Source organism: Prionailurus bengalensis, chromosome D3, assembly GCF_016509475.1.
Source record: "Prionailurus bengalensis isolate Pbe53 chromosome D3, Fcat_Pben_1.1_paternal_pri, whole genome shotgun sequence".
Classification (NCBI taxonomy): Eukaryota; Metazoa; Chordata; class Mammalia; order Carnivora; family Felidae; genus Prionailurus; species Prionailurus bengalensis.
Window position 1 is genome coordinate 78484703 of NC_057356.1, and position 12030 is coordinate 78496732.

The 12030-nt window shown below is 40.1% G+C and overlaps 1 protein-coding gene across 1 annotated transcript; it reads right to left on the reverse strand.

Moving 5' to 3' along the window:
• Positions 1–2254: 2254 nt before the first annotated feature.
• Positions 2255–6623, reverse strand: MC4R (melanocortin 4 receptor). The gene has a single exon (XM_043559011.1). The coding sequence runs from the start codon at positions 5753–5755 to the stop codon at positions 4757–4759; it is 999 nt and encodes a 332-aa protein (XP_043414946.1). The 5' UTR covers positions 5756–6623; the 3' UTR covers positions 2255–4756.
• Between the last annotated feature and the right edge of the window lie 5407 nt (positions 6624–12030).

The window sequence follows — 12030 nt, forward strand, 5'->3', positions numbered from 1 at the left end:
GATAACAAATTACCCTTTAAACAAGTATGCTTACATATCCAGTACATTTAAATATATCAATTTATACAAAAAAAGTCAGCCAAATTCAAGGTAATTATGAAATGTGATTTAAGAAAAGATAGTTAACCCCAACGCTGAGATTTTATTGATAGTATTGAGAGTCTGAAAAAAAAAGTAGTAAGCATGACTAGTAAATCTTCATTCATGCATTGGCTTATTCATTTACCTTGCATTTAAAAAATAATAACAATTAGGGGTGCCTGGGTGGCTCAGTCGGTTAAGCGGCCGACTTCGGCTCAGGTCATGATCTTGCAGTCTGTGAGTTCGAGCCCCGCGTCGGGCTCTGTGCTGACAGCTCAGAGCCTGGAGCCTGTTTCAGATTCTGTGTCTCCCTCTCTCTGCCCCTCCCCTGTTCATGCTCTGTCTCTCACTGTCTCAAAAATAAATAAAAAAATGTTAAAAAAATTAAAAAAAATAATAATTATAATTTTTGAGTGTCTATGTGAATTCAGTGCTAGTCTACGTAACTTTACATCCTTGATCTTATAATTGTCTTTTATCTTTCTAAGATTTCCATCAGACAGGTATTATTACGCACCTTTAACAATGAGAAAAATAACTTCATCAAAATCTCAGAGCTGAAAAGTGGTGTAAGCAGGATTCAATCCTAGAATTTCTTTATGACTTGGAAAACTACTTTTCTGTAGAAGGTTCTTGAAATTCTGTTCAGGGACCTCTGGATGGGGAGTCAGGAACTGGGTCTCAGGTTTCCGTGCTATCACTTATACATGTCACATTAAACAATGTCTCTGAGTCCACTTAGAGGGTTGGATGAGATGCTCTCTAAAATCTGTTCTCATTCAAAACTAACTTCTTTTACATGTATTCTTTCTCCGAGTATCATTGGTAATTTGGCAATTGCATTTCCATCAACTACTTTTCTGTTGTAATGTTTATTTGTGCTTTAAAAAAATTAGAACATTGGGGCGCCTGGGTGGCACAGTCGGTTAAGCGTCCGACTTCAGCCAGGTCACGATCTCGCAGTCCGTGAGTTCGAGCCCCGCGTCGGGCTCTGGGCTGATGGCTCAGAGCCTGGAGCCTGTTTCCGATTCTGTGTCTCCCTCTCTCTCTGCCCCTGCCCCGTTCATGCTCTGTCTCTCTCTGTCCCAAAAATAAATAAACGTTGAAAAAAAAATTAGAACATTAAAATACATTCATTGTTGTAGATTTACATAGTACAAACACACTCAGTAAAGAACCTAAACATTTCCCTTAGTAGTATCACCCAGGGCTGATGACTACTAGATTGTTCATGAGTTATGGAAAGTGCTATGTGGGAAGGAGCTCTCTAAGTAGATTGGTGGTACTTTCTTTAGACAGTTGATATCTTACTAAATGTTCTGTTCTGTGTATTCCTTGTAACATGAAACAGAAGTCAATATTTATTCACTTGCCAGTATAACATCAAAAGCATCAAAAATGCTTTTTAGTAATTTCAAAATATTCAGTTTGGGCAGCAGAGACTTTTGAAGCAGGTGGGGGGACAGGACTATTACGAGCTTTGGACATAGAGTCTAGGTGTTAGGCTAGCTGCTAAGTGGGCAGGAGCCCTGTACCTTGTTCATGCAAGTTTAGGTGATTGCTCTATAACTCTTTTTAAGTTTATTTATTTGTATTTGAGAGGGCGAACGGGAGGGAGGGAGAGAGAGACCACATACATGTGCAAGTGGGGGAGAGGCAGAGAGAGAGAGAGAGAAAGAGAGAGAGACAGAGAGAGACAGAGAGAGAATCCTAAGCAGTCCCTGCTCCGTGATGTGGGGTTCAATGCGGGACTCAGACTCACAAGCCACAAGATCATGACCTGGGCTGAAATCGGGAGTCAGTTGCTTAACCGACTAAGCCACCCAGGCACCCCACTGTATAACTTTTTAAGTCAACAACAAGTCTTCAAAATCACTCATTTCACCAGTGAAAAAATAAGTTAGAATATACCTCATACTTATCAATTGAACTTTCTGGTGAAAATTTCAATAAAGGTATCTGAGGCTGATTTCACAACTGGAGTATATACTCCTTACCAGTATTTGAGTTATGCTTCAGATGTATGTTTCTTCCCAGCATAATTCAAATACTGACTAACCACCCTTAACAAAATATTTAAGGATGGGAACATGTATCACAGTATTTATAATAAAGTCTTTAAAAGTAAACTCCTACTTCCTGGCATGGAATTAAAAACTTCTGTCCACACAAAAACGTTTATAGCAGCTTTATTCATAATTGCCAACATTTGGAAGCAACCAAGATGTTCTTCAGTAGATAAATGGATAAATAAACTGCATTACATCCATACAGTTGAATATTAATCAGCACAGAAAGAAATGAGCAATCAAACCATGAAGACATGAAGGAATCTTAAATGCATATTACCAAGTGAAAGAAGGCAATCTGAGAAGGTTACATACTGTATGCTTCCAAATATATGGCATTCTGGAAAAGACAAATCTATGGAGGCAGTACGAGGATCACTGGTTGCCAGGGGTTAATGGAAAGGAGGGATGAATAGACAGAGCATTAGAGGATTTTTTTTTGTACGTAATTTATTGTCAAATTGGTTTCCATACAACACCCAGTGCTCATCCCAACAGGTGCCCTCCTCAATGCCCAGTGACGCTATTCTGTAGTAATGGTGTATTCTGTAATGTAATGGTGTATGAATTTCATTATACATTTGTCAAAATGCATAAAATATACCACACCATGAGGGGACTCTAATGTGAACTCTGGACTTTGGGTGGTGACGATATGTCCCTCTGGGAAAATCTTGGTTTTACTGGAGAAAGAGGGAGTAATATAATAGAGGCGTGTTTGGAAAACAGGAAAAATGAGTAAGACTCCATTGTAGCACTTGAAGAAATGGAAGTCTACTGTGCCCTGGGTGTGTAGAGAAGTCTGGAGGGGCAGGTTCATGACTAACCCTCATCCCAACTGCCCCAAGAGGAGATACAGAAGTGGAGACAAAGGAGCCAGATTTCCTGCCAGTGGAAGAAGGGGGGGTGGTTCTCAGTGGACAAAGCAGCATTTGAGATGACACTTGAAGGGAGAGAATTGACTGGAAGGCCGGCCACCGCGCGGGATGGGCGTACTTAGAGCGCTCTGTTCCGTGTCTCCAGTCCCTGGGATCTTTCAAACTCACTATGTGAAAGAATGGACAGGAATAGCAGCAAAGACAAAAAAAACACCATCTGTGTTCTGCTACAGCTTTGGGTTCTGACTGTCGGATCAGTCTGTGTTTAAGTCCTCGCATGTATTTTTGCATCCAAATAGAGGAGCCATAGTCAGTCAAGCTTCCTTGCCACCTTTCAGGTGTAAACTTGAACCTCACCATTCTAATGTTTCCACGTGAATGCTGAAAGTTTCTCGGGACTTGTCAATATGTAAAACTTTTATATTTGAATTCAGAAACACTTTTGCATGTGCTCTCTGCCTGTGAGCATTTGAAGACACTTTAAGTGAAAGCAAAGGATAATTTACTGGTAATCCTCAGCCTAGTGTAGTTTCTCTCTCTTACTTTTAAAGCGTTCGTGAATTGGAAAGTACAGGTTCTGGTTTATGTTACGACGTCCTCTGGGATTCAGGTAGTGCCTTCTTTCCTGCTCATCACCCATCAGCATTAGTGATTCCCTTATTTTAGATCTTTACAAGTATTATATGGATATATTTGTGCTATAGGTTTGGTTTTTAAAGTCAAAATCCTTGATAATGAGTACTTAAACTCCAGTACAGAAAATAAGCAATAAGTAAACAGCCAGTCCCTTCCAGGTGAAAAGTAGCAGAACTCAATACTGAGCATGTAGTTCTTTAGAGATTGGAAGCCAGGTCCCTCAGTGCAGCACCACTGTTTTCTGGACATTTCAGCAGACGCTGGGTCCCTGGTTAAAGGGATAGAAAGACCTTATTCTCTGTTTTTCCTAATGATGGTTGAAAATGGTCTGGTATCAGGAAGTGTAGCTTGACATGTTCACTTAGATTTTCTAGACTACTTTAATCCCTATAACTGCTGTCTCCCTCCACCCCAGACTGAATTGCCTTTGTGGAATATCAGACTGTTTGCTTGGGCAAATTGATTAATCTCTTTGTCTTTGAGAAATAGACCTAGTTTTCTGGCTCAAGATCTCAGGGTTTTTGTTTGTTTGTTTGTTTTTTAAGCTGTTTTTCCTCTCAATAGGAGCTTCGTTTCTACTCTGTACAAGGAGAATGAACACGTCTTGTTATTTGAAATTTCAGTTGTTTTTTTTTATTGACTAAGCATCTATCCTTCAATATTTACCCCCAAATGCTACAATCAAATCTCTACATTTCAGTGTTAGATAGTGTAATGTAAGAAGCCATTTGTTAGAGCATATTTAATGATTCTGTGATTTCTGTGTTACTAAAACAAGCAAAGTGTCAAATCCTTGTGGGTAACAAGAAACATTCTTATGCTTTTAATAAGAGGTTTTTTTTTTCTTTATACATTCATAGTGCCTACAACCTATAATATGGATTAACATTGTACAGCCAAAAAGTAGCAAGACATTAGAAATGTACAGAGACTGGGCATTGTTTCCATTCCAAAAAAAAGTCATGAACTTAAATTTATACAACAGATAGTCTCAACCCATGCCTTACACAGAGGAAAAAAGGGTCATCAAAGCACAACGTTCCGGTTCTGTAAGAATGAAGAAGTCTCTTATGCACGTTTCTATCTGCACAGTTAGTATCTGCTAGACAAATCACAGAGGCCGCCTAGAGGATAGCAACAGATGATCTCTTTGAAGGTTTTCCTTAGTTCTTGGCTCCGGAGTGCATAAATTAGAGGGTCGATGATGGAATTACACATGATCAGTATGAGATACAGGTTAAAGTGAGACATGAAGCACACACAGTAAGGATTCTGGGGACAAGAGATGTAGAATATTAAGTGGAGGAAGAACGGGGCCCAGCAGACAACAAAGACCCCAATCAGTATGGTCAGGGTAATTGCACCCTTCATGTTGGCCCCTTGGCGGATGGTGCCAGTGCCCGGGAGGACAGCAATTCTCTTAATGTGCAGTCTGGCCATGAGGAACATGTGGACATAGAGAGAGGCCATGAGAGCCAGCATGGTGAAGAACATGGTGATGAGGCAGATGATGACAGCACTGCTGTCTGAGTAGATGATGAACAAAACTCCCGAAACCGTGCAAGCTGCCCAGATACAACTTATGATGATCCCAACCCGCCTGACCGTCATGATGTTATGGTACTGGAGAGCATAAAAGATAGTAAAGTACCTGTCCACTGCAATTGAAAGCAGACTGCAAATCGATGCAAGCAAGGAGCTACAGATCACCGAGTCAATGACATTATCAATATTCACGGTGAAACTCTGCGCGTCCGTATCTGTACTGTTTAATAGGGTGATGACAATGGTTTCGGATCCGTTTGACACGCTCACCAACATATCAGCCACAGCCAGGCTGCAGATGAAAAAGTACATGGGCGAATGCAGGTTTTTGTTCTTGGCTATTGCCACAATCACCAGAATATTCTCCAGCAAGCTGATGACACCCAGAGTCACAAACACCTCAGGGGAGACAAAAAGTTGCTCATAACACCCTCCATCAGAGTAGCCTTTTCCCAGGGACTCACTGGCATTGCTGTGCGGTCCATAGGTGCTGCGGTTCCAGAAGTGGAGAGAAGTGTGCATTCCATGGTGATGAGTGGAGTTCATCCTGCACCCAGTGGATTCAGATCCCCTCGGAATTGATTCGATCTCTCGGGTCGGGTAGCCTCAGTGCTTTTCTCCACGCCTTTGTCTGCCCGAAAGTTCTGAGGCTGAAATTGGCATGCCTGTTGTGAGTAAATGTCACGTGCTCCAAGGCTGGAAATGGAGTTTTTACTGTCTCCCAGGAACGGCTCTGATCACCTTCATTGTAAAATCTTAGGCTTCTGAAATACTCATTCTCAGTTGAAAGAGTCTGCTCTTTGCTCTTCTGTCCTCCCTTCCACCTTAACTTTAGCCTGAGGCATTCAGTCAGGTCTTTTCAAAATAATTTTCCTAGTGGCTGCTGTGCCACTGGGAGCTGAATCCGTGTTTGCATGTTCACACCAGCTGCCTCTGAGGTATTAGTTCCCAACCTGAAGCATTGCTTTGAGTGTTAGTAGCTGCTGCTGATTTTATGGTGTGCGAAGGGAAAAAAATGTTCACAGTGGCTCCTCCTCTGCTTCCTTCTGACCAATCCAAATGCACTGGAAGTCTGTGAGACACGGGTGATAATCCGGAGATACAAATTGCAGGGCAATACCGATTCAGATGCAGAAGCTTGTAGAATTGGGAAGCAAGCAGGATGAGAGAGACTGAATTTTCCTTGTCAAGTTTTCAAGGAAAACAACTTCGTCCCTAGAGGCCATTCTTTGATATCACCAGCCAGGCACCCCAGGTTGATTACTGCTTCAAAGAGAGACCTGTGTGTGTGTGTGTGTGTGTGTGTGTGTGTTCCTGAAATAGATACACAGTCTTTTTGGTCAAGATATTGAATTTGTTTACTCTCAATTTCTTTGATTTAAGAACCCAGGCAATAATGGTTCAGTTTAAAACAGCTAAGGGGCACCTGGGTGGCCCAGTCGGTTGAGCGACTGATTTCGGCTCAGGTCATGATCTCACAGTCCGTGAGTTCAAGCCCCGCGTCAGGCTCTGTGCTGACCGCTCAGAGCCTGGAGCCTGCCTCGGATTCTGTGTGTGTCTCTCTCTCTGCCCCTCCCCTGCTTCTGTTCTCTCTCTCTCTCAAAAAGTACATAAACATTAAAAAAAAAAGAACCAGGGGCGCCTGGGTGGCGCAGTCGGTTAAGCGTCCGACTTCAGCCAGGTCACGATCTCGCGGTCAGTGAGTTCGAGCCCCGCGTCAGGCTCTGGGCTGATGGCTCGGAGCCTGGAGCCTGTTTCTGATTCTGTCTCCCTTTCTCTCTGCTCTAATAACTAGCACTTGGCTGGTATTAGAATATGCAAAGTTGCTAAGGTATGTGTGCATTTAATTGACAAAACTTTGAATTATGGAGGTAGGTTGGCTGCTATAAAAACAACAACAACAGCAACAACAACAAAGCAAAACAACAACAAAAATTGAAACTGTATACCCATTGGGCGACAATTCCTTGACAGTGGTCTTGGCAATGATTTCTTGGATTAAACACCCAAACTGCAGGTGGCAAAGTCAAAAATAGATGAGTGGGCGTCTGGGTGGCTCTTTCTGTTAAGCATCTAACTCTTGTTTTTGGCTCAGGTCATGATGTCACAGTTCGTGGGTTTGAACCCCGCATTGGGCCCGAGGCTGACAGTGTGAAGCCTGCTTGGGATTCTCTCTCTCTCTCCCTCTCTCTTTGCCCCTCCCACATCTCTCTCTCTCTCTCTCTCTCTCTCTCTCAAAATAGGCTTAGGTAAAAGGGATGAGTGGGATTACATCAAACTGAAAAGCTTCTGAAGAACAAAGAAAACCATCAACAGAATGAAAAGGCCACCTACAGAATGGGAGACAATGTTTGCAAGCCATCTATCTGATAGAAGTTAATATTCAACATATGTAGGATCTCCTACAACTGAATCGTAATAAAAACGAAAACAAAAACCAACTAACCAACCAAAATGAGCAGCTCTATTTAAAAATGGCAAAGAGAGAATCATGCTTATAAATACAGAAAACAAACTGGTGATTGCCAGAGGGGGCGAAAAGGGGAGTGGGAGACACAGGCCTTCCAGTTATGGAATGAATAAGTCATGGGGATGAAAGGCACAGCAAGGGAACTATAGTCAATAATTTTGTGATAGTGTTGAATGGTGACAGATGGTAGCCACACTTGTGAGCACAGCATAACGTATAGAGATGCTGAATCACTGTGCTGTATATCTGAAATGAATATAACATTGTGTGTCAACTATACTCAAATGATTTAAAAAATAAAGCAAAAAATAAGATAAAATAAGATAAGATAAAAATAGACAAAGTACTTGAATAGACATTTATCCAAGGAGACATACAAATGGCTACCTGATTTATGAAAAGGTGTTCAACAACTTAATTATCAGGAAAATGCAGGTCAAAACCACGCTGACTAATCATTTCACACTTGTTAGGATGGCTGCTACCAAAAAAAAAACCTCAGGAGGTAACGAATGTTGGTGAGGGTGTGGAGAAATTGGAACTGGTTTTTTTGTTGTTGTTTTGCTTTGTTGTTGTTGTTGTTGTTGTTTTTATAGCAGCCAACCTACCTCCATAATTCAAAGTTTTGTCAATTAAATGCACACATACCTTAGCAACTTTGCATATTCTAATACCAGCCAAGTGCTAGTTACTAGAGCTTCCGAATGTTTTGCTGAAGCTAAGTTTGAAAGATTGTGGCAAAGTCACAAATTAATTAAGCTTCAGGTTATGAAATTTTATTTAATGTTCTCCTCTTGCTGTATTTTTGGTTTTATCTCTTTATGATTCACGGCTACTGATAACAGGGGCACTAAGAAAGAATTCTTCCAGGGCTAATTTGAAGTTCTCAATCATTTAGGTAAGTGCTTGTATCTTCTTTACGCTTTGCGACTGAGACGATGCTAGGTATCGTTCCTGAGCAGTGGGTTAAATTAGTACCTTCGAGCCATCCCTGGCATTCAGTGGGGGCTCCATGACTGAATTCTACTTCATGCAGTGTGGATAGAAGTGATGCACATTAAGTTATCTCCCTTACGATTCTATACTCTTTTTCTCTCATTGGTAGCCAGCTGCAGAATGTCTTTGGAGTCTCCTGTTCTAGATGGCAGAACCATGTCATGGAAGGAGCCTAGAGCTCTGAGGAACTGGAGAGAGCAGAGCTCACTCCTCCACTCCCCTCCCCAACACCCTAGCCCACCAACTATAGGGAACTGTGATTTGAGCAAGCAATAGTTATCACTGTTGTTAAACTACTGAAATATTGGTGTTATCTATTACAACAGCTGTCATTAATTACCTTGATTTAAAATTTGTTATCGGAGCTATTTGTAAGCAACAAACCCAAATTACATGAAAATCCTTTCTTTCTTTTGTTTTGGATGTATGTGAATAGTGCATTGCCTACTAAGCAACAGGGAAGAAATCTTTTGAATTGCTGAAGCACCAGATAGTCAACTCTGTCTCATCTTTGTCCTGAGTCAGCTCTTGACTTTGTGCTACTTACTTCTGTTGGTGGCTTAGGCTTAACATTCAGAGTATCTTTGATTTCTCCGTCTTTCTCAGAACTCCCTATATGCAATCGCTTGTAAAATATCTTCTGCTCTACCAGTGTGTCTGATTCCTCTTTTTGTCTTTACCAAACTCATTTCTCATTATTCTTCACAGAAACTTGATTGTAGCCACAATCATATTCTAGATGACACTAACACTAGGGATTTTCCCATGAGTTTACACCCTCTACATGAAATGCTTTCCCCCCATTCCTGTGAATGCACAGTCATCCTTACTTTCTAAAACTTATTGGGGCACCTGAGCGGCTCAGTTGGTTGGGCATCCGACTTCAGCTCAGGTCATGATCTTAGGCTCGTGGGTTTGAGCCCCACGTCGGGCTCTGTGCTGACAGCTCAGAGCCTGGAGCCTGCTTCCGATTCGGTGTCTCCCTCTCTCTCTGCCCCTCCCCACTCATGCTCTGTCTCTCTTTCTCTCTCTCAAAAATAAATAAACATTAAAAACAATTTTTAAACTTATTTATATGTACTGTGTAATTCATACAGAATTATATAATTATAGCTAAAATTAGTGATTGAAAACACTTTCTTTTAGCTTTTTGCAAAAAAAGGATTTTATTTAGAAACATGATCACACTGAAATCTCAGCAAGCCATATACATTTAATATCTCAGATTTAATTATTTGGTGCAGATTTATAAAACGTTGATCATATGGTTAATCATGTTGAAAGATGACATTTTGTCACCTCCAATGAGCCATGTTAATTGCCTTTCATGGTTTAGTTCTCTATGAGCCAGAAGAAATACAGTCAGCAATGTAAGACACATTAATGGTGTTTTTGAAAATTTATTGCAGATTTCCTTTTTTTAATAGACACAAAATTGAGTTAGATCAGAATAGATCTCTCTCATGAGCAAAGTTCTTGTTTTATATTTAATAACAATAAATATGAGACATTACTAAAGAGAAGTATTTATCAAACTAAGCTAGATGGATTACCATTTTTAGGTGATGTTAATGTTATTCCATTGCAAAATAAAAGGGAAGATTCCAAGGTCAAATAATTCTGGAAGATATTGCAAACTCACCGCCTTCTTCAAGTTTCAGAGTTTACATTAGCATATAAAGTTTATGAAATTTTTTATCAGAAAAAAATTTGAGGGGCACCTGGGTGGCTCATTTGGTTAAGCGTCTGACTCTCTCTCAGGTCATGATCTCACACCTCGTGGGTATGAGCCCTGTATCAGGCTCTGTGCTGTCTCTCTCACACTGTCCACTCACACTGTCTCTCTCTCTCAAAATAAATAAACATTTAAAAAAAATTTGTGAAAACAGGAGTAAAAGTATTTTGATGAAAGTTATTATATTATCTTAGTGTTGTCTAATTTTGAAAGATTTGAAGACAAATTATATATTTATTTTTATTTTTTTTTTACAAATGATATATTTAAATTGCCATAGTAGGACCATGTTTGGTTTCTATTAAAGATAATAATAAACCGATTTCAACCAAAAAATGTATTACAGGCCATATATTTATAGAACCCTTACAATATACAATAAATATCATAATTTTAAAAGAAAATTTATTCTTCATTTTATAACAGGCAATAAAATGTTCATGTTAACTATCCAGTTAATGTTTGTACACTCTATTCCCTAAAATAATAACATATATGTGGCATATGAATTGTATATTGATTTTACTAGGACATTCTATGTAGACAGCAATTGCATAATCTGGAAGACATGTAAACATCAGCCAATAGACGTAAGAGATTTTTATTTATTTTTATTTATTTTCTTAAATTTTTTAAAATGTTTCTTTCTTTATTTTTTTTTTTTAATTTTTTTTTTCGACGTTTATTTATTTTTGGGACAGAGAGAGACAGAGCATGAACGGGGGAGGGGCAGACAGAGAGGGAGACACAGAATCAGAAACAGGCTCCAGGCTCTGAGCCATCAGCCCAGAGCCCGACGCGGGGCTCGAACCCCGGACCGCGAGATCGTGACCTGGCTGAAGTCGGACGCTTAACCGACTGCGCCACCCAGGCGCCCCTGTTTCTTTATTTTTGAGAGACAGAGAGACAGAGAGACAGAGACAGAGCACAAGCAGGGGAGGAGCAGAAAGCAAGGGAGACACAGAATCTGAAACAGGCTCCAGGATATGAGCTGTCATCACAGAGTCTGACGTTGGACTTGAACTCCCAAACCGTGAGATCATGACCTAAGCCGAAGTCACTCTCCTAACTTTCTGAGCCACCCAGGTGCCCCAAGACATATATTTTTATAAATAAGGATTCTATTTCATGTTGGATATGGTAACTAACACTTTTAAATAAGAATTTTAGAGTCAGAATAATTTGTTCTATATGAATGTTTCCCAAACTGTATTTTCCAATACATGTTACATTTATTTTTTCAGTTCTTATTAAAATTCCAATTAGTTAACATACAGTGCAATATTAGTTTCAGGTGTAAAATTCAACACTTCCACACGTCACCTGGTGCTCAGAATTCGGGTTACATTTAGCTCTGCTGTGATGCGACATAGGTATTCTAAAACTCAGAGTGCTATGCAAAATTATACAAAACAACAATAACTAGGGTTTATTGGAAAAAATGGGGTTAGATACACAACACTCATAAACTTCATCAGTGATACATTAAACAAAAAAGAAAGGAACCTACCGAAAGAGTGGAACAGTTTTACACGTATTAAATATACATAAATCTCTAAGAAATATTGAGCTTTCCCTAGAAAGAGACCTGCAGTTCCCTTGAGGAAGTGAATTTCAAAA